The sequence below is a fragment of the Vombatus ursinus genome, unplaced genomic scaffold (genome assembly GCF_900497805.2).
Source record: "Vombatus ursinus unplaced genomic scaffold, bare-nosed wombat genome assembly UNPS02014344.1, whole genome shotgun sequence".
NCBI lineage: Eukaryota > Metazoa > Chordata > Mammalia > Diprotodontia > Vombatidae > Vombatus > Vombatus ursinus.
The window spans coordinates 296707-318330 of NW_020954122.1; the positions used below are offsets into that span (position 1 = coordinate 296707).

Sequence of the window (21624 nt, forward strand, 5' to 3'; positions counted from 1 at the left end):
CTTTGAGAACAGGTGAGAGATAGTGTGGTATACTTCAACAGTTCCCATTTAGTGATCCTCAGACCCCTTGGAATTTGAGACAATGATCCAAGGGGTTCATGCTAAAAATTCTTTACTAGTATCTTAAGCAGTAAGTAATTTCCTATTTTTGTTACAAATATATTTTTCCTCTTTGACAACAAGCATGTTTGTGTTTGAAGCATTAGAGGTTTGTTTTTGCAGGGATTCAAAGCCATCATATTCGTGCAGAAATGAAATTGGATTCTGACCACGTCTGACTAAATGCAACCTGTTTTTACAGTTTCTCAACCTGTCATCAAATTGTTTGCAAACCTCCACAAGGGTTTGATATTTGAGTGTAAACCAATTCCCAGAAGACGGTCAGATATATGCACATACTTTTATTTCCATTCTGTGCAGAGCACTAGAGTGGCTCCTTTGTTCCTCTCTGTTGCCCTGTATTTCATACCTTATCAGCAGTGTAAACACATGATCAAGATGTTAGATTCACATTCTTTCAGAGCAAATGTCTGATTGTTGGGGGCAGGAGAGGGAACAGTGATAGCAGGTTATGTATATTATAAACTACCTTAAAATCCTGGCAGACCATCTTGAACATTCTGAAGGAATGTATATCATCTCTTCCTGGAATATTAAGGCTGTTTTCCAATTTAAATTAGCATCTGCTCAAGTCACTATTCTTCTATCTGGCAGAATTTCAAATGAATTGTTTGGCAACACTGGTTAGTCATTCAGCAGAGTTTTTTGTTTTTTGTTTTTTTTCATTTTTGTTTTTTTAATGAGAGTGTAGCCAGTGTTTCAGTGGTAGAAAAGAAGAAAATCATGTCTGAAGAGATTCTTTCCCTACAAAGATGTGTTTATATATAAACATTGTTTAAAATGAAGCAATATGTGGAATCTAAATACATTTATCCTTTAATGAAGGGCTGGTTGGTGGCTCAGTGGATAGCATGCCAGGCCTGGAGTCAGGAAGACTCAGTTTCCTGAGTTCCAATCTGGCCTCAGACATTTACTAGTCATGTGACGTTGGGCAAGTCACTTAACCCTATTTGCCTCAGTTCCTCATTTGTAAAATGAGCTGGAGAAGGAAATAGCAAACCACACCAGTACCTTTGCCAAGGAAAACCCTAAATGAGGTCATGAAAAGTCAGTCACGACTGAACAACGAAAATCCTTTAATTCAATGCTTGTCATTAGCCAATAGAAAGGTTGATGTTTTATACCTTAACTAGGTATTCATTTTCATTGACCATAGGTGGCTAAAAATTTTTATATGGATTTCCATCTCTCAGCAAGATGACTTATAAAATTCTCCTACCATATTCTACCACACATTTGCGTGTGAGCATTTTCACTTTATTCTTGTTTTAAATCAAAATACAGAAATAAACTCAATGCAAAACCAAATTTTAGATTGTGTTTGTCTGGTAATGAGTCAAATATTACAAACCTTTTGTTCAAATAAAAAAAGTACAATATCAAAATTAAGTTTATATATGATTATTATATCAAACATCATGCAAATTTTATCTTATTTCTTTTTAAATATGATATTTATATTCAACAAATTTTATAAAATAAAAAAATAATATAAAGTCAAGCAGATAATAGTAAGCACATGTGATCTTGTGGGATTACTTCTTTTGATTCTTACAAAAAGTCCCTCCTAAAATATTTGTAACTATTTTGTAATTAGAGTTTTATAATGTTATATTTGGAGTTTTCATAATTATATGCAACCCAGGTTTCTCTAGGCATGTTTTGAGCATGCTGTCCTAGCATGAAGCTCATTACATCCCCTAACACATAGGTGAGGAAAGCCTCCATTGATTGCCTGCATCTTTAAAACACAGAGAAGCTCAGTCATTCGCTCTCTTTTCCATCACCTTTTCATCTCTGTCCCTTTCCATAATTCCTATCTATGGCACCCAGCATGGATGTCTTGAACAGAACTGGTGAGGGAGGAGGGACTCTCCTTCTCCTGCTCCCTCTCTTTTATCCAGCCTCTGAGGAATTGACTTGGGAGTGTTTATTTCTGTTATGTGTTGTTTGTTCTCTGTTTCAGGTGAAGGAGGTAATCCTCATGTACAAGGGAGTTTGAGCCACGGTAACCTTGGGTCCAAAATAGCAAGTGAGATGGGGCATTAACCAGCCCGGCACAAGGAGTTCTGAGAAGGCAGGGTGCCTGGGATTCAAGCCTGAGGCAAACATTGGATGTGGAATTGAGACTCTAGGAACCAAGCTAAACTATGAATGTAATCCCCTTCAACTCCCTAGAGACTGGAGTGGTACAAGAGGGGAGAAAGATTATTCCTCCCACTTATTAGGGGGAGTAGGACTGTATATTTTTAAATTATTTTTGAAGCATTTATTCCTTTGTAAAGCTCCTGTATTACATAGAAGTAGGATATTTTTTATGTCTTTTAAGGATAATTATGTAATACAAATTTTAATTTGGAGCTTTAGGGGCAAAAGTTGTCAATGTAGTTATTTTAAACATCTAATGAATAAATCTCTTTTAGATACTGAGAACAGTACCTTAAATTACCCTGGAGGTTCACAGAACATTTCTGTTGTTATTGCAAGGAGTTCAAGAAACAAATAATGTTGGGAGCCCTTGGTGCAGTGCATGAAACTCAGGACAGAAAATTAAAAAAAAACTGGATTCAAATTATTGTCAGACACTTAATAAATGTGTGACTCTAGGCAAGTCATTTAACCTGTGGACCTGTTTCCTCAAGTCAAATCAAGGGTTGGATTGATGGTCTCTAAGATCCCTTTCAGCTGTAACTCTGTGAGTGTAGGCTAGAATTGCAGATTTGCAGCTATGAAGTGCATAAGTGATCATCCAGTCCTATGCCCCGACTGGGATGAGGAATTTGAGGGTCCTTCAATGTCAGGTAACTTACTGAAGGTCCCGTTGTGAATACAGCGGAGCCTGGATCTGAATCCAAGGATGGTGACCAAATTCAGCACTCATTCCAGCCATGCTGCAATGTCTCCCTCATGAGGTCATGCCAGACCAAACCCATTTCCCTTCTGGTGAAATGAGTCAACAAGTAGAGAGGGTAATCCTTCCTCAAACTCAAGCACTTGTAATCTTCTGAACAAATTGGAGAGATGTGGGCAGCATGGCGGCAGTTAGGAGGTGTCAAACCTGGTTGAGTTACCAGACCCACAGAGGAGCCGCTAACCTCAGTGCAGAAGGAACATTCTAATGGATCACCCCAAGAATCTCTTTCTGGCTCTGGGGAGCAGGGTGGTCAATTTAATCAATTCAACAAGCATTCATTCATCATCTTCTATGAACAATGCTTTGGGCAAGGCTCTAGGGATACAATGACGACAAGCATTCCCTGCCCTAAAGCGCTTACTCACAATCTACTGGCACATACCACTCCATAAAAAAAGATGAGTAGATGTAAGATAGAATATATCATTTATATGGTACTTTAAGGTTTGCAAAATGCTTTACAAATATTACCTCAGTTGCCCTTCACAGCAACCCAGATACTATTGTTATTATCCTCATTTTACAGATGAGAAAATTGTGGTAGATAGAAGGTAAAATGACTTGTCTGGGGTCACACAGCTAGTAAGTGTCTGAGGCAGCAAGGTTATGAAGTGAATAGAGCCTTGGGACTGTAGACTGGAAGACCTGAGTTCAAAATAAGCCTCAGATATTTTACTAGCCCTATGACCCTGGGCAAGTCATTTAACCTTCATTGCCTCAATTTCCTCAATTGAAACATGAGAATAATAATAGCACCTGCCTTGAAGGGTCATTGTGAGGATCAAATGAGACAATATTGGTAAAGTGCTTAGCACAGTGCCTGGCACAGGTAGATGCTAATTATTGTTATTTGAATTCAGCTCTACCTGACACCCTGCCCAGCACTTCCAGTGGACCACCTAGCAAACTTGAATGATTGCCATATAAGATAATTTGAGGAAGGGAAGGTCAATAACCAAGATGATGGGAAAGATTTACAATTACATATATATGTGTGTGTATATATATATATATAAAATATATGTATGTATGTACATAGGTATATGTATATATACACACACATACACATATATACAACACACATACATATACATATATAATACACACATATATATACATACATGCACGCACACATATATATAATTATATACACACACATATATATAATTTCCCACCTGATTACATTAAAACAATTTTTCAACTTTTTTAAAATTTTCAAATTCCAAATTCTATCCCCCCTTTTCTTTCTATCCCCCTTCCTTGAGATGATAAGCAATCAGATATAGTTTATACATGTACAATCACATAAAACATTTCCATGTTAGTCACTTTGTACAAGACTCAAATAAAAGAAAAAAGAATGAAAGAAAGTAAAAAATAGCATGCTTTGGTCTGTATTCTAACAATATCAGTTCTTTCTCTGGAGGCAGATGGTATGCTTCTTTGTTAATCCTTTGGAATGGTCCTGGATCATTGTATCGCTAAGAATAGTGAAGTCATTCAGAATTCTTCATTGAATAATATTGCTATTACTGCGTACAATATTCTCCTGGTTCTGTTTACTTCACTCAGCACCAGTTCAAGTAACTTTTTCCAGGTTTTTCTGAAATTCACCTGCTCCTCATTTCTTTCGGAACAGTAGTATTCTATTACATTCATATACCACAACTTGCTCAGCCCATTCCCCAATTGATGGGCATCCCCTCAATTTCCAATTCTTAGCCACCACAAAAAAAAAACTTCTAGAAATGTTTTTGTACAAATAGGTCCTTCCCCCGCCTTTTCTTTAAGTCTTTGGGATACAGACAGTGGTAATTGTTGGATCGAAGGGTAAGCACGGTTTTATAGACCTTCATGCATAGTTCCAAATTGTTCTCCGAAATGATTGGAATGACCGCTTTTTAAAATTATTCATTGTTTCCTGTTGTCTGTTGGTGAAATATTGATGTTTTTGTCTCATCTGAAGTTGCTTACACCCGGAGAGACTTGAGATTGTATCTAGTCTAACACCGCCCCCCCACCTTCTATATTTGAGGGAACTGAAATGGAAAGGTCAGATTTCTCTAAGCAGCAAAGTTTACCTGTGATTGTATAATCTACAGTATTTAGATTATAACAATAATATATATATATATTATATATCAGTAATCATGACTGTCATTTACATAGAGATGTATGATATGTAAAGTGAGTTATATACATTGGCTCATTTGCTTATCTGTTGCTTTCGGGAGGTACCACGGTATAGTAAGTGAATCGTGGCTGGAGAGCTGGATTTGGAGTTAGGAAGACCGAGGTTCAAGGCCAGCCTCGGACACATACTGGTTGTGTGACTATAACCTCTCAATGCCCTGGACAACAATTTAAGACTAAAAATTGCAAAGCAGGCTCAGACCTGCATGAGTAGAGGGAGGTTCCTTCTGCCAATGAAATAATGGACCTATCCAGAAGGGGGGAAACAGCTTTAGAATTATCTGGGCCATCATTTGTTCTTTCTGGATTATCTATAGGTTTATATTATTGGGAACTCTCTCTCAATTGTCTATGCTATGGTTTTGTATCTGAAGCTATTTTGTGTTTCTGCCATTTGGGGATTTTTCACAGTTTCATATCATGCTGAGTTTTTTAAAGATTATTCATGATTTGGGAATAATCATAATAATAACAATAGTAGTAGCAACAGCTATCATATATGTAGTGCTTTAAGGTTTGCAAAGAGTTTTTCATATGTTATTTCATTTGAGCTTCACAAAAACCCTGAGAGGTACTGTTATTGTTATTGTTAAGTTGTTTTTCGGTCAAGTCTGACTCTCTGTGATCCCCTTTGAGGTTTTCTTGGCAAAGGTATTGGAGTGGTTTGCCATTTCCTTCTCCAGTTCATTTTACAGATGAGGAAACTGGGGCAAACAGGGTAAAGTGACTTGCCCAGGGTCACAAAGCTAGTAAATATCTGAGACCAGATTTGAACTCACAAAAAAGAGTCTCCTGACTAAAAGCCCAGCACTCTATCACTGTGCCACCTAGCTGCTACCTTGACTGGCGGGTTTCCCCATTTTACAGGAGAGGAAATTGAGGCTGGGAGTGTTTAAGTGACCTGTCCTGGGTCACACAGTTAGTAAGTACCTGAGGCTAGATTTCAGTTCGAGTACTCCTATCAGTTTTTTATGCTCTGCAACATGCAGCTAACCTAATGATATCTGTAAATAGTCATTTGAACAAGAGTAGGTCACTAACCCCTAAAGGGATAGGGAAGGCTTCTAGAGGAGATAATAGCTTTAATAAGAGCATAGATGCCACAGCTTGTATGAATATATATTTATAAATATAATCAATAAATAATAATATAATAAATCAATATTTGTTAAGTGCCTACTATGTGCTGGGCACTTTGCTATACATAGGAGATATAAAGAGGCAAAAGACAGTCCCTGCCCTCAAGAAGCCTGCAATCTAATGGGAGAGCAAACACGTAAATGAATATATGCAAAGCAAGTTATAATACATGATAAAAAGGAAATTATTAACAGAGGGAACACTGGAATTAAGAGGGGTGGGAGAAGGCTTCCTACAGAAGGTGGGATTTTAGTTGGGAGTTTAAGAAAGTCTGAGAGATCCCAGTCTGAGCAGAGGGTTGCAGGCATGCGGGACAGCCCTAGGAAATGCCGGGAGCTGACTGATGGAGCACCAGCCAGGAGGCCTGTGTCACAGTACTGAAGAGTTGGGGGGAGGAAGGTGTAAGAAGACTGGAAAAGCGGGAAGGGGCTGGATTGTAAAGGGCTTCAAATTCCAAACGGAGCATTTTGTACTGGATCCCACCGGCAATAGGATTATCAAATCTGCCGCTGGGAGAAAGCCGGAATAGCCATCCCATTACAGAGTAAAGGTAAGTGTTCCAAAGAGACTAATGTTCATTCACATAGCATTAAGATTTTGCAAAGAAGGTAAGGGCAAGGAACAGAGGGTGGTATGGTAAGGAAAGGATAAGGTAAGAGGAAATAAAGCTCAGACTGGAGAGCAAAGCTGATGAGGAGGAAGAAGCTGAGGCCAACCAAAAAAAATGGTTTCTTAACTGTGTAAAGGAAAAAGAGGAAGATCAAAAAAGTGATAGGACATTTACTTAGGGTGAATGGAACAATGATACTTGAGTGGAAAAAAGCCAAAACTGCTCATCTCTTATTTTCTTTCAATTTTCCCTGCCAAAAAGAACATTTTTTTTTCTTTTTTGGTGAGGCAATTGAGATTAAGTGACTTGCCCAGAGTCACACAGCTAGTAAGGGTTATGTGTCTGAGGTCAAATTTGAACTCAGGTCCTCCTAACTTGGTGCTCTATCCAATGCACCACCTAGCTGCCCCAAGAGGAGTTGTTGTTTTTTTTTTAATCAAAGAGAACAAAATGGACCTACTAGGCAATTGATAACCCAGATGGAATTACAAAAATAAGCAAAGAGATAAAAAGAAATCTTCTAGCTACCTTTGATGCCTTCAAGTCACTTGGCTCAGATGAACTAATGCTGGTTTACATTGATGTAGTACCTTTAGTTTTGCCAAGTCCTTAACATATTTTGTTTCATTTGATCCTGAGTAACAACCCTGTTAGCTAGGCGCTGGTCTTTATCCCCATTGTACAGATAAGGAAATTGAGCCTCCTAGGAGTTGTGACTTGCCCAGCTAGTAAGGATTTGAGGGAGGAATGAAAAGGAAATCTTCTAAACTCAAGTCCAGAATTCTATCCAATGATACCCAGCTACTTTCGAGGGTAATGAAAGAATTAGCAGACGTGATTTCTGGAACCACTGTGAGTGATCTTGAAAGATGGTAGAGATTTGGAAAAGGACAACAGAATTGGGAAAGGGGAAGAGTCCCAATTTTCAAGAAAGGGAAGAAACTAGGGTCTGCAAACTATGAACCATTGACTTCAACTCTTAGAAAAATTCTATTTTCAAATGTCACTGATGCATTTTTTGGGTTTTGTTTTTTCGGTTTCTGTTTTTACATCACTCTCCTTTCTCAATATTTACCTGCCCTTACAAAAAGAAAAACAATGAAACAAAAATCAGCTGATACTGTAACCACATCTGACACATCATGCAATGTTTCATGCCCTTAATTCCCCCACATCCCATCTCCACCAAGAGGAGGGAAAAGTATGTTTCATCAGCTGTCCTCTGGAACCCAGATTTATAGTTGTATTTATTGTGAGTTACAATGATACTGAGTGCTGTCTGTTTACCTTCTCTAGTCACTGTGAGTATTGTATGTATACATTATTCTCTTGGTTCAGCTGCCCTGATCTAAATCAATTCATATAAATCTGCCCATGTTTCTCCTAGTTTCCCATAAGCTCAATAGAACATTAACTCAAAAAGTGGATAGTGAATATTTAGAAACAGCAGCAGTGATCAGTTTCAAACCAGACTGGTATTATTTCCTTTTCTGAGGATATTTCTGTCATGTCCAACCCTTCATGACCCTATTTGGGATTTTCTTGACAAAGATACTAGAGTAGTTAGCCATTTTTTTTTCCTCCAGCTCATTTCCCAGATGAAGAAATTGAGGCACACGGGGTTAAATGACTTGCCCAGTGATGGAATCCTAATAAAGCTGCCTCCAGCCACAATATTCTAAGTTCCTTATAGGTTCTACTGAACAGCAGGCCCACTGCCCCTACCTAGCCACTGCCCCTCCCTACTCAATATCCTAACTTCTTCATGTATGCCTCACTGCTCACTAGAACAACAGGTGTGTCCATGACCTCATATTTCTCACAGCAACAGCAGGCATAGCCATGTGATGGGATCCCAGCCACTGCCTCTAGCTAGCCACTGCCCCCAGACTGATTCCTCATATTTTCCACAAAAACAGCAGATGTGTCCATGCACTCAACCACAACCACGTCTATCTAGTCTCAGAAAGGACCACAATAGTCAGCGAATCAGAAAGCAGAATCACCAGGATTCCTGAGTAGAATGGGTACTCCAAAACAATAGAGGGGACTTTCCCTAAGTAGGTACTTGCTCGGTAAAAGTGAAAGTTGTCCTTTAGGTGAGCATATAACATAGAGAGGCTTATTATAATATCATTATCATACATACATACCCTTGCAATGGGTTTTCTCTATGCATTGTGGGTAATCACATATACAGTTTCACTGAGGCTGGGACCCTTCCCCTATTACCTAATCCCTTAACAAATCCCTCCTGCCTTTTTAAGATTCATCATTTCTGTTATGTAATTGCATATTTACCCTATAAAAATCCATCTTGCTTTCACTAAAGTTGCTAGTTCTTCTTGGAACTTAGCCTCCTTCATAGGAGACGTCAATCTCAATGAATGCCTATACTTGGATTAAAGGTGACCTGACTCTGAATTCTTTGAGATGGTTTCACCACAACACATCATGAAACTACAACACGAGGGTCACACAGCTAGCATCTAAGGTCAGATTTTAACTCAGGTCTTCCTGTCTCCAGGCTGGGCATTCAATCTACTGTGCCACCTAACTTCCTTGAGGAGGTTATAGGACACATAAATCAGGTGAATGCTATAGATAAGAATTTGCCTAGATTTTAAGAAAGCATTTAACAATGTCTCATACTCCTCTTGGGGTAAATATGAGATATGGGTGAGATGAAGGTTTTCAAGAAAAGACTGGATATGGGCAGCTAGGTGGTGCAGTGGATAGAGCACTGACCCTGGAGTCAGGAGGACCTGAGTTCAAATCTAGCCTCAGACACATAAGCATACTAGCTGTATGACCTCGGGCAAGTCACTTAACCCTGTTGCCTAGCAAAAAAAGAAAACACTGGATAGCGTCCATGCTAGGATCAGAGATTCTGAAGAGAGATTCAGTCACACCCAACAACTCCAGAGTTTATTGAATAATATACAAACCAAGTGAACACACTCACTCCTACAAGGTTCTACTCACATGTGTGTCCCCGCCTCAAAGTCAACTCAGGACACCACATTGGACAAAGGGGAAACTGAATCCTTAATCACTAGCCATTGTTTTGGAATGGCCTACGGATGTTAGAAGTCATTGTGTTTTGTAGTAAATTAGATATCAAGCCATAGAGACTCCAATCAAGGGTGAACCAAGTCCAGTTACCTTGTCATAATACTCCAGTCATTAGGTCAGATCTTCTGGGGTTTTCCAGGGGTGCAAACATGGGTGTGGGCACTTCCTCTCCCTGGTGACTGCTGTTGCTGAACCTCGACTTTCAGTCTCTTCCATTGCACAGGCCTCTCTTATAGTGATTGTCTTTCTCCCTCACCCCTAGGGACAAGAGTAGGACTCACTGGGATGGGCAACCCCCTCCTGCCATGACCTTATTGGAGGCTGGACTATCCTCTAAACTACCCTACACATTGCATTTTTTTTTTGGAGGCAATCAGGGTTAAGTGACTTGCCTAAGGTCACACAGGTAGTAAGTGTCTGAGGTAGGATTAGAACTCAGGTCCTCCTGCCTCCAGGGCCAGGGTTCTATGCACCATGGTGCCACCTAACTGCCCCCCCAACACACACACACACACACACACACACACACACACACACTCACACACACACACACACCCCTATCTTTTTTTTTTTCACCACACTGAATTGGAACCAGTTTAGTTTTTTCTTATGGGTCTGGGTCACATCCGACATAAGTGGCATCTTTCCTTTGGAGTCAGGGCTGATACTTAGGGATATTCATCCCCTGCCCTAACCTGGTCATATCAACTTGTTAGCTCTTTTAAAGGAGCTGACCTCAGTGACATAGATTTAGAGATGGAAAAGACCTCAGAGGTCATTGAGTACAATCTCCTCATTTTATAGATGAGGAAACAAGCTCAGAGATTGTGCCCAGGCTCAAGGAGCTACTAAGTTCTTGAAGCAGGATTAGAATCCAAGGCTTCCTGACTCATGTCCAGAATTCTTTCCACCCTGGCATTCTGCTTCTCATAAACTGAGGTCCTTTCTGCTTCTTAAAATTCTGAAAAATCTCATTCCTCCAGCTCACCTCTTTTCCCCTTCTCCCTCTAACATTCCCTTTCCATGTTCATCTTTGCCCTGTAATCCTCATATTCTTCATCTCCCCATGTCCGCCGCCAAGGATCCCTCCCATTTGCAGTGCAGTACAGTGAAAGGGTTCTACTGGAAACCAGAACTCTGATTCAATTCACTTCTGCTACTTGTGCTGAATGACCTTGGGGAAGTCACTTGACCCAGGGACTGAGGTGACTTCCAGGTCCAGACCTAGGATCTTTCCCCATTATTCCCCCTCGGAAACACCACCAGAGCCTATGGGGGCACCATTTATTATTGTCAATAAATATAGCTTGTGCTTTTCCCTCCTCAAGTTGCTTCTTATCTTACTTTGTATGTTATGTGTAAATACCAATAGATGCCCATGCTCTCCCCTCCATTCAGACGTAAGTAAACTTCTTGAAGGTTCTGTTCACTTTTTCCCCACCCCCAATGTTTAGCACAGTAATTGGCAAAGATCTTTGTTGTTTAGTCATTTTACGTCTGACTCTTTGTGACAACTTGTGGGTTTTCTTGTCAAAGATACTGATTTGCCATTTCTTTCTCCAGTTCATTTCACAGATGAGGAAACTGAGGCAAACAGGGTTATGTGACTTGCCCAGGGTCACACAGCTAGTAAGTGTCTGAGACTGGATTCAAACTCAAGTCTCCCTGACTCCAGGCATGGTGCTCTATCCACTGTGCCACTTAGCTTCCCCCAAAATCAGATTACTTAATCTTGTACCCTAGTTCATATCCTGTTGCTTAATGTATAACAACGTCGCCCCTGTATTTGGGGTCCAGTGCCAAGCTGAGGAGGCTTGGTCTCGATTGGGTATGCATTGCTTAATAAATTGCTACGCTCAGGAACTCAAACCTTTGTTTCAGCAGTTATTCCAGATTTTACGCATCACATCTTTAATGAGGTAAAAAACAACTCATTTTGGAGCCGTAGGTATTCTCACTAGAGTATCTCAAGAATGTATTAGAAGACTGATGCTCCAAAATATGAGGAATTTGTGGGAACATTTAACTGTGCTGGGTCTCTCCCCCTAATTTCTAAGAATTCCAAAAATGTCTTTGAAGATGTTCATTTCAAAATTGTCTCCAAGGGCCCAGAGGCAATGTTCCAACTGACCCTGAGAGTGAGGGAGGTGAGGGGTATGCAGAGATTAAAGAAGGGAGGGAAAATTTAGGACTCCAAGTGATTCAGAGCTCTGCCCTGACAGGTGGGATGATGGATTGAGCAGGACCAGGAAACAGGAAATGGGAGGAGAAAGAGAGCTTTTGTTGGTAAGGGGCCTGCCCAAAGCTCCAAAAAGAGAGGTGGAGCTGCCTCTGAAGTCCTGGGTAGATAGATGCTCAGAACAGTTCTCTTAAACAGACTAGTATTTCTGACCATTTCACTGAAGTGAAGTGAGACAGCTCAGATGCCCCAGTCCTTCAAGGGCATGGGATCTAGGAGACTAGACCCTTGGGTCCCAGGGAAGAGGGTCACAGCTGGGGGCCCAGATGCCTACTTCTTTGAGGGGATGGAATCTGTGAGCCTGGAGAGCTGAGGAATGCCTGCATCCTCAAGCAGGCAGGAGTAAGGTCCCACAGTGGGCCAAACACTTAGGGTCTGGGTGGGAAGAGCAGAAGACATGAGGGTCACAAGATTATTGGGAAGATTGCAGGGGGTTCAGTGGTATCAGTGGGTCCGAATGGTCTTCTCAATCCAGGAGTTGTATTTACAGATCCAAGTATAGACTGCTGGCCGGTGGGCTGAGCCACAGGGGTAATCACCCCAGGATAGGATGCCCTGGAGGGCCCCATTACAGACCAGGGGGCCTCCAGAATCACTCTAGAAGAGGACAAAAAAAGAGCCTGGCTTGAGTCGCATCACCTCTTAACTAATCCCTGGAGTGCCTTCCTACTGGCATAGCCTTCTTGGTAAGACTGGCCCACTAGCTGTCCCCTCCATCACTCGCCTCTGAGTCTCTGCAGAAGGGGGTATGATCCCCCTTGTCTGACGTGTATTCCCTCCTCAGCTCATCCATAGCTTCTTTCCAAGTACACACAGGTGTTCTTGCTGTTGTTCAGTCATTTTCAGTTGCGTCCAACTCTCCATGACCCCATTTGGGGTTTTCTTGGCACAGATAACTGGAGTAGTTCACTATTTCCTTCTGCCCATTTCACAGTTGAGCAAACTGAGGCAAACAGGGTCAAGCAACTTGCCCAGGCTCACCCAGCACCTAAGTGTCAGGGGCCTCATTTGAACTCAGATCTTCCTGAGTCCAGGCCCAGTGCTCTATCTCCTGCAGCACCACCTAGCTGCCGCCACACTCAAATACTGCTTTCTAAATCAAATCTTTCCTATAAAATGTAAATTCCTTCAGGGCTAGGACTATCTCATTCTTGTCTTTGTATGAACACTTTCAGACATGTACCTTAATGAATGCTGGATTAACCTCCTAATCCCCCAGGTATTAACAGTCTCTGTCTCTCGGTCTTTTTCTCTCTGTCTCAGTCTCTGTCTCTCTGTCTCTCTCCCCTCTCCTCCCTTAAAATTACTTTGTATGCTTCCCCACCCACCCACTCCACCCCCAGTAGGATATGAATTCCTGGATCACAAAAGCTGTTTCTGTTTGGTTTTTATATCTCTAATACCTGGCCCAGTGCCTGGCTCACAGCAGGCCATTCATTAGTGTTGGATAAATTGAAATCCTCACCTGACAGGCATCCTGGCCATTGTCCAAGCCAGCACATATCATGTTGTTTGTAAGCACCCCAGGGTAGGAAGCTGCACACTCTTTGGGAGACAGGACAGTGACCTCTGAGCAGGACAAGCTCTTACTATATTTCACTAGTGGAAGAAAGGCAAAGTTGGGGACCCAGAGGTCTTGGCTGCCAGCCCTAATCCTGTCTATGATTTGTGATCATAACACAGGCCTTTGAGCTGGCAGCCACCATCCCATTCAGGACCCAGGTTTCTGACCACTCCAACATGGGCCTCCTAAGCCCCCTTTACCTCGGGGTTGGCTGGTAGTCCCCCAGCCTGCAGCCTGGCATCTAGTCCCTGGTACTGCACAGGTCCTGGCCAGAGGTAAGACCTGGACCCGGGGGCCCAGGACAGCTGGCCGGCGAAGCTTCATCAGAAGGAGGTCATGCTCATCGGTTCGGGCAGGCAGGGAAGGGCCAGAACCCGCCTTGTACTTGGGGTGAGGGATCATTACAGAGCTGATCTTGAGTTGTTCGCCTCCATCAGGTAGTAGCAGATGGTAGTCACCAAGTTTGGCCCAAAGCCAACTGTTCAGGCCAGAAGACAGAGGGGAAGGCGTAAGCACAACCGCTGTCCAGGAAGCCTTCATGCCTTCACCTGACTCCACCCCATTCCCTTCCCCTTTCCAGACCTTCTGGACCAGCTCAGTCAGCCTTTCCTCATCCGTCCTCCCTTCCCAGCCCTCTGAGAATGTAGTAGTGGGAGAGGCCCCGGTTTGTGAGTCAGGGCCTCTGGGACACCATCAGCAAAGCGAGAGGTCTGAACTAATGGGGCATCCTAGATGTCCCTCCCAGCGCCAAATCCTGATTCTGAAGCCTATCCCTGGCTCTTTCACTTATTACTGTGACACTAGGCAAGTCGTTCCCCTCTCCGGGCCTCAGTTTCCCTGTCTGCAGTGGGACTTCATGATCTTGGAGGTCTCCCCTTTCTGCCCCCACCTCCAACTACATGCCTGCATCACCTTTCGTGCTCCCCATTCACAGCCAGCTCTAGGTCTCCAGACCTAGATTTATCCTGAAAACGATAAGGTGGTCAGAACTGGCCGCTCCTTTTTTGTGTGGATTATACCTTTCGGCGCAGTGGGCTGCGGTTAACACCCAGTTGCGGTCCACTAGGACCCCAGCGCAGCGAAATGAGAGGTCTTTAAAGAGTGAGACGTGCCAAGGCTGAGAGCCGCGGGCGCACTGGGTAATCCTGGCTTCCTGGGCCTCCAACGCCTGCGGGGCCTCCGACGCTTCCGGGATGGGGGAAACTGAGGTTTCAGGTGCAGCTACAAAAAGAGAGAGAGGTGAGAACCCCTGAGGGTGGAGGGCTGGGCCAAGAAGAGAGGAGGAGGGAGACGGAGGAGGGCACCAAACAGAGGAGGGGCTGGGACAGAACCAGGAAGGGACGCAAGAAGGCAGGGAAATAGAAGGGCGGTTCTCAGAAAGGGTAGCGGGGAGATACCCGGGAAAGGGACAAGAAAAGGGGCGGAAGCAGACGGTAAAAACCCAACTACACCAACAGCAATGATAATAGCTCTCAGGTCTATAGCGCTTTACATCTGTCGGCTCTGGATTCTGATGATGTTGTGAAATATTAACTTAAATTTTTATAAAGTTCTGAAATTTGCCCGGCCCATGCGTCCCTCCCAACACGTTGGGATGTGTAGTTCAGGTATTACCCCTTCGTTTTAGTAATGGGTAAACTGAGGCAGAGAGGTTGAAGGACTTGAACACCCATGCCCAGCCAGCTATTACCCATGGGCTTACCTGACTCCAGATGCCAAGGGTCTTTCAGCTACGGCCTGATCAGAGATTGAGAGGTGGAGTTGGGGGGAGGGGGTCTGCTTAGCGCTGGGAGGGGAGGTTGGCAGAGCGGTTTGAAAGGAGGAAGGGAGTAAAGATTTGGGATGGGAATCATAGTGGGACTGGATTTGGGGAAAATGGGGAAAGTGTGTGATGGGAGAGGATGGTAGGAATGTGGATAAGTGATGTATTGAGGGGAGATCGAATTCGGGGGGGAGGTGAGGTTGGGGATGGACTCGGTGTAGTGGCAGGATGGTGGTGATGGAAAGTCACGGACGAAGAATCGCTGGAGAGCCCAGTCTCGTCTCCCACCCACTCCTACCCTATCTTCCCTTACCCCTGCAGGTAGCAAGCACCAAGAGCCACAGGGCGCTGTGAATGGAGCTTCTATTCCTCATGCTTGGAAGCTGGGGGTGGAGGGGGAGAAAGAGGTCTTTTCAGGACTAGGGAGACCAGTAGCTCCCCCAACTCTGCCCAGCCCAGCTCACCTCCGGAAAACTGGAGAGCCTCCCAGCCCCCGGCCCCACCCTCCCCCCAACCCGCTGATTAAACGGCCTTCCCATCAGATAACTCCCTAATGGGGCCCCCAGGCAGGATTGGAGAATACGCTAATTGTGGCCATAATAACAATAATTAGAATAATAACAGCCCCTTTTAGTATCTCCGCAGACGTCTTAAGACCAAGCTTGGCAGATCTCTCCCCAAGTTCCGTGGAGGGACGCTGGAACCCAAAGGGGGAAGCCACTTCTGGAAAGTCTGCAACAACTAACCATTTCCCCCAACATTCTCAGGTCGGTTATGGTGGGTAGCTCTTCCCAAATGTCGGCCTAAGTGGTTTCCAATTGGAAGAACTAGGGAGTGACTATCCCAAAGTCATACAGTGAGACCACGAAATCCAGCCCCCCGCCCCCAAACTGCTTCTTTTTGGCCCTGGAGGACCCTTAGCCTCCCCCTACCCCAACCCTGAGGAAGAAGAGCCCCCAGTCTTACCACGGGGTCATGGACAGCGTCTCAGGGAGAGCTCTGGGTAGCTGGATCGCTGCCTAGTCCTGTGTGGGCTACCAGGTCTTCTGCTCCTGGTCCCTAGTCCAAGCCTCCCCTTTTAACCCCCAGCCTCCGGAAACTGCCCTACCCAGTCCCTAGGGGATCAAGCCCCCACTACCCCACCCTTCCTAATTAGACTTTCAGGGTGGGGCTGGCACCAAGCCTGCTACCAGATTCCTGCCCAGGGAGAGGCCCTGATGTAAAAAAAATAAAAAAAAAATTAAAAAGACTTCTTGTGCTCTAGGTTCATTTTATATTCTCTGTCTTCTAACAAAGCACCTTCCCCTCCCACATCTGAGAGAGTTCCCAACAGCCACCTCCTACAAGAAGTCCTCCAGGATTGAGAACAAGACAGGTTCAAGTCTACCAATTGTAGGATGGATGAGAGGCAACCCTTTCACCCCACAGAGCCATGCCTGGGGAAAGGTGCTGATGAATCCTGCCCCTTCCCCCTTCTCACCCCCAACCCAGGCTGTTTGTCTCCATGCACAACTGAGTATTTGTATGTCTGTTTGCTAAAGAATTATAGAATGGTAGCCCATGGAGACAACTACCAAGTGCTTTTCTCCAGAGGGAGGAGGGAATACTTGTAGAAAAACAACAAAAACAACTAGAGTGACTGATGAATTCATAAACGGGGCCCCTGATACCAAAGGAATCCTGATAACCTGGGACTTGTTCAGTTGTGTCCGACTCTTGGTGACCCCATTGTGGTTTTCTTGGCAAAGATACTGGAGAGCTTTGCCATTTCCTTCTTCAGCACATTTTGCAGATGAGGAAATCAAGGCAAACAGGGTTAGGTGACTTGCCCAGGGTCACACAGCTGGTAAGTATTTGAGGCCAGATCTGAACTCAGGTCTTCCAGACTGCAAGCCCTGAAGTCTAACCACTGTACCACACTTATATGACCCAATCAGCATTTGTGTATTGAAAAGTCCCAATGGTTTGCTTATATTGGTGCATTTTCAAAAGATTCCACTCTGGAATCAATTTCATTATGAAAAAACAAAAAACAAAACAGTCCAATCCATAGCAGTTGAGGGCCATCTAAAAACCATCTCTAATCTGGATAGAGCCAATTCTCTGGGACTAGTTGTTTATGCAGCTTTATTCCCAGAGGTACAGTGGTATAGTGGATAGAGCTCTGGCCCTGAAGTCAGGAAGATCTAAGGTCAAATCTGGCCTCAGACACTTACTAGTGTGACCCTGGGCAAGTCACTTAACCCTGTTTGCCTCAGTTTTGTCATCTGTAAAAATGAGCTGGAGGAGGAAATAGCAAGCCACTCCAGGATCTTTGCCAAGACAACCCCAAATGGGATGGCAGAGAGTCAGATATGACTGAACAATGACAACAGACCAAGACTGGGACCTAGGATGGAGGGGAGACAGACACAGGTCTCCTTGTATTCTTCTTGTAGGAGTTAGTTTACCATCACAGGGGTTTTATGACATTAATCATCCCTGTAGTTAGCTGAGTGTGATTGTAGCTACTGTCTCTATTCACTGAGATCCTGGACCCGACGTCATGGCAGAGAACTGCTGCACATAAAATGCCAGAGAGGAAAGGATTTTTGAACAGACCACATTGAAGGTTAAAACAGAAAAGGGCCTTAGAACAGGAAATCCAGACCATCAGAGTTAGAACAGACCTTGCAATGCAAAATAGAGAAAATCTGAGATAATCTAGTCAGATACTTTCATTTTCCAGGTAAGGAAATCGAGGCTAAGAGACATTAAATGACTCACTGAGGTTTATACTGTGACGAAGTGAGGCCTCAATGTGAAAACTCTGAAACAAAGCCCAATGGACTACCCCAAACTGCTTCCCTGTGCTCCACGTTCAAAGACGTGCCCTTCTGTGATGGTCTTTGTTCAAAGGTCCCTTCTTGACTTGACGTTCCAAGGTCCTTTCCAGCTCAAACAGTCTACATTCTAAGGGCCATCTCACCTCTACCATCCTCTCTCTCCCTTTTTAGCTTCCTTTTGTCTATTAGATTGTAACATTATATTATACGCTTCTCAAGGGCAGGAACTGAAATTTTAGCACAGTGCCTGACAGGTAATAGAAGCTTAGTCAATGTTTATCAACTGGTTATTCTTTGTGTGGAAGCACCTTCCAGTTCTGGCATTCCCTGTTCTACATTTTGTACTTTAAGGATCATAATAGGAGAAGGGAGAAGTTGCCATAACAGTTGTCCCTATAAATAAAGAAACTTGGCAGCTACTTGGCAGCTGCTTGGCCGGGTGGGTGGTTTGACAGCTTTTTTCATCAGTATCTCCCAGGCTCTAAGATCTAGTTTAGCTTGGCAAGAATCCTTTCCCAGCCTGCCCTGGGCTCCTGGTTTTCCTATGTTCTGTGCCTATTAGGGCTCTCTTCTTAGCACCTGACTCCGGTATTTGTCCACACTTATTAACCGCCCCGGCATCTGACCCTGCTGCCCATCTTCCTGGCATCAGGCCAGTGCCATGGGCATCCAGGCCAATAGTTTTGGCTCCTCTTCAGTCTGAATCATGTGCCCAGTTTGCTGCCACAATGCCTCAAGGCAGATTCGCTTCCTTCAGGCTTCGTCAGGGTTGCCCTTTGCTTGTCTCAGGATCCCAGATCTACAGCCCCACAGGATCTCAAAGGCCTTGAGTCTAATGGGCCCATTTTACAGATGAAAAACCTGAGACCAAGGAAGAGAAAGGAACTTAGCCAAGATTGCCCATGGAGCACATGGCAGAGATGGGATTTGGTCTCAGATTCTCTGGCCACCAATCTAGCATTCTTTCCACTATCCCATGCTTCCTCCTCACCTTCCAACTCACTCTTCCAGTCTGATCCCTCCGAGGGCACAAGTGAACAAAGAATCATAAAGGCACACAATATCTGAGTTAGAAAAGGCTTTAGGGGCTAACTGGTCCGGGCCATCCTTGAACAACAATCCCTTCTGCACAAACCCAACAAGCAGTCATAATAACAGCCAGCTTGTACGTGGAACTGTCCATATGCTACCTCATTTGATTGTCGCAACAACCCTGGGAGGTAGGTGTCATTGTTACCCCCACTTTACAGAGGGGAAAACAGAGGCAGACAGAAGTAAAGTGGCATGCCCAAGGTCACACAGCTAAGGAAGTGATTGAGGCAGGATTTTAACTCTGGTCTCTCTGATTCTAGATCATCCCTTTATCCACTGTGCCCCTAGTTACTTATTTCATCATGAAGATCACCAGTCAGGGAGAGCCCATCACCTTCAAGGCAGCCCATTCCACTCCCAAATGGCTCTAAGGGTTAGCAAATGGTTCCACCATCAACCTAACTGTGTTATTTCACAACTTGTACCCACTGCTCTAGAGCCTGCCTTCTTGGACCAAATAGAGCCCCAACCCCTTCTATAAGAGACTAGCATCCTAAAATACTTGAAGATGGCTTCCACATCTTCCATAATACTTCTTTTTTTTAGGCTAAACACCTCAATTTCCTTCAGCTGATACCTACCTCTACAAGTACCCTAGTCCAAGTTGTCAATGTCAGCCCTTCCTGACACATCAGACTGTAAGCATCTTGAGGGCAAGGACTGTCCTTTGCCTTTTTTTGCATCTTCAGCACTTAGCACAATACCTGGCACATAATCATCATAATATACATATTATATGTATGTATGTGTATATATGTATATATATGTGTGTGTATATAAACACTGTATATGTGTACATATGTATATATAATATATATAGTGCATGTATATATAAATACTTTCTATATCTATATAGGTATATATAGATATTGTATATATGTATATATATAGTGTTTGTGTATATTTGACTGACCGATTGACATGATACCAAGAACTGGATCAGATGTGATATGGTCAAGGCCAAGTAAAGTGGGAACAGAACCTCCCTCATTTGGGTCCCTATTCCTCTGTTTAGATTTCCCTTAGCTCTGACATTGTCTGTTCCAAAGCCTTCCCAGCCCTGAAATTCCCTCTTCTAAGGCTCCTCCAGCCCTGACATTCCCTGTTGTGAGGCTTGTACATTCTGGGTCCTAAGAGCACCCTTTCATCTCCCCTTCCTTGTTCTAAAGGCCCCTTATTTTAAGGAGAAAGCAGCTGAGGTCCAGAGAGCAGAGTGAATTGCTCCAGGGCACAATGCTGCCAGCAGAGGTGGTTGGACAAGAAGCCTTTTCCCCTCCAGCTGGTTTTCTAGGGCAGCCCCATTTCCCCTGAGTCAACCGATGCCCTCCATGCTCTTCAGTGAGGCAGGGGAGGGGTGTGTGTGACTTCCCTCCAGGTAGGAATTCAGAAATAAGAGGCAGTGCCTGGGCCTGGGAGACTCACTCCTCAAGGAGGAGACAGGGGCCCAAGTTACCTTTCCCTAGTAGGGAAATAAAATCATAGAACCTTAGAATCCCAGAGTTAGAACTGAAAAGACTTCAGGAGACATGAGGTCCACCCCACCCCCCACCATTTTTACAGAGGCTTGGATATATCAAGAATCTGAAGGTGTCAAAAGTCAAGAGCAGAATTCGAACCCAGGTCTTCCTACCTCCAAGTTGAGTTTTATCCACTAAGCCAAGCTGCCTCTCAGGTCACTGAGTTATAGTTACCTTCCTGTGCAAGGTGGAGGAGCCATGAATTTGCTTTAAAAAATGACCACAGACTTTCCAGGGCTATTTATTGTGCATAAAATAGACAAGAAGAGGAGGCATGCAGGAAGGAGGTGGATGGAAATATTCTTTGGTCAGGGTTAATCGTCCTTGATGGTTTCCTGGACCCAATCCACATATTTGCAGACCTTAGTATAGACACCTGGCTTCCTGCTGACAGCACAGGGGTCTTGGCCCCAGGAAATGATGCCCTGAAGTGTTCCATTGCATAGCAAGGGTCCCCCTGAATCACCCTGTTGGAAGAGACCAAGAAAGCTGACCTCAGGGAAATGGACCTACGGATGGCTATGGGGATGGAGATAGGGATGGGAATGAAGGTGGTGGGATGGCCATGGAGAT

The 21624-nt window shown here is 43.9% G+C and overlaps 2 protein-coding genes across 6 annotated transcripts in view; both read right to left on the bottom strand.

Annotated features, from left to right (window-relative positions):
* Positions 1-11923: 11923 nt before the first annotated feature.
* On the bottom strand, positions 11924-16700 carry KLK10 (kallikrein related peptidase 10). Its single transcript, XM_027860963.1, has 6 exons — positions 16584-16700; positions 15931-16000; positions 14875-15076; positions 14056-14333; positions 13757-13890; positions 11924-12888 (listed from the first exon to the last, which is right to left on the bottom strand). The coding sequence occupies exons 2-6, from the start codon at positions 15989-15991 to the stop codon at positions 12736-12738; spliced, it is 828 nt and encodes a 275-aa protein (XP_027716764.1). The 5' UTR covers positions 15992-16000; positions 16584-16700; the 3' UTR covers positions 11924-12735.
* A 4576-nt stretch (positions 16701-21276) lies between these two features.
* KLK11 (kallikrein related peptidase 11) overlaps positions 21277-21624 on the bottom strand; it is an 11570-nt gene continuing 11222 nt past the window's right edge. For all 5 annotated transcript variants that reach the window (XM_027860965.1, XM_027860966.1, XM_027860964.1 and 2 more), the window contains exon 6: positions 21277-21518. In XM_027860965.1, the coding sequence (XP_027716766.1) occupies positions 21366-21518 (153 nt within the window). In that variant the 3' untranslated portion in view covers positions 21277-21365. The remainder of the gene's footprint in view (positions 21519-21624) is intronic.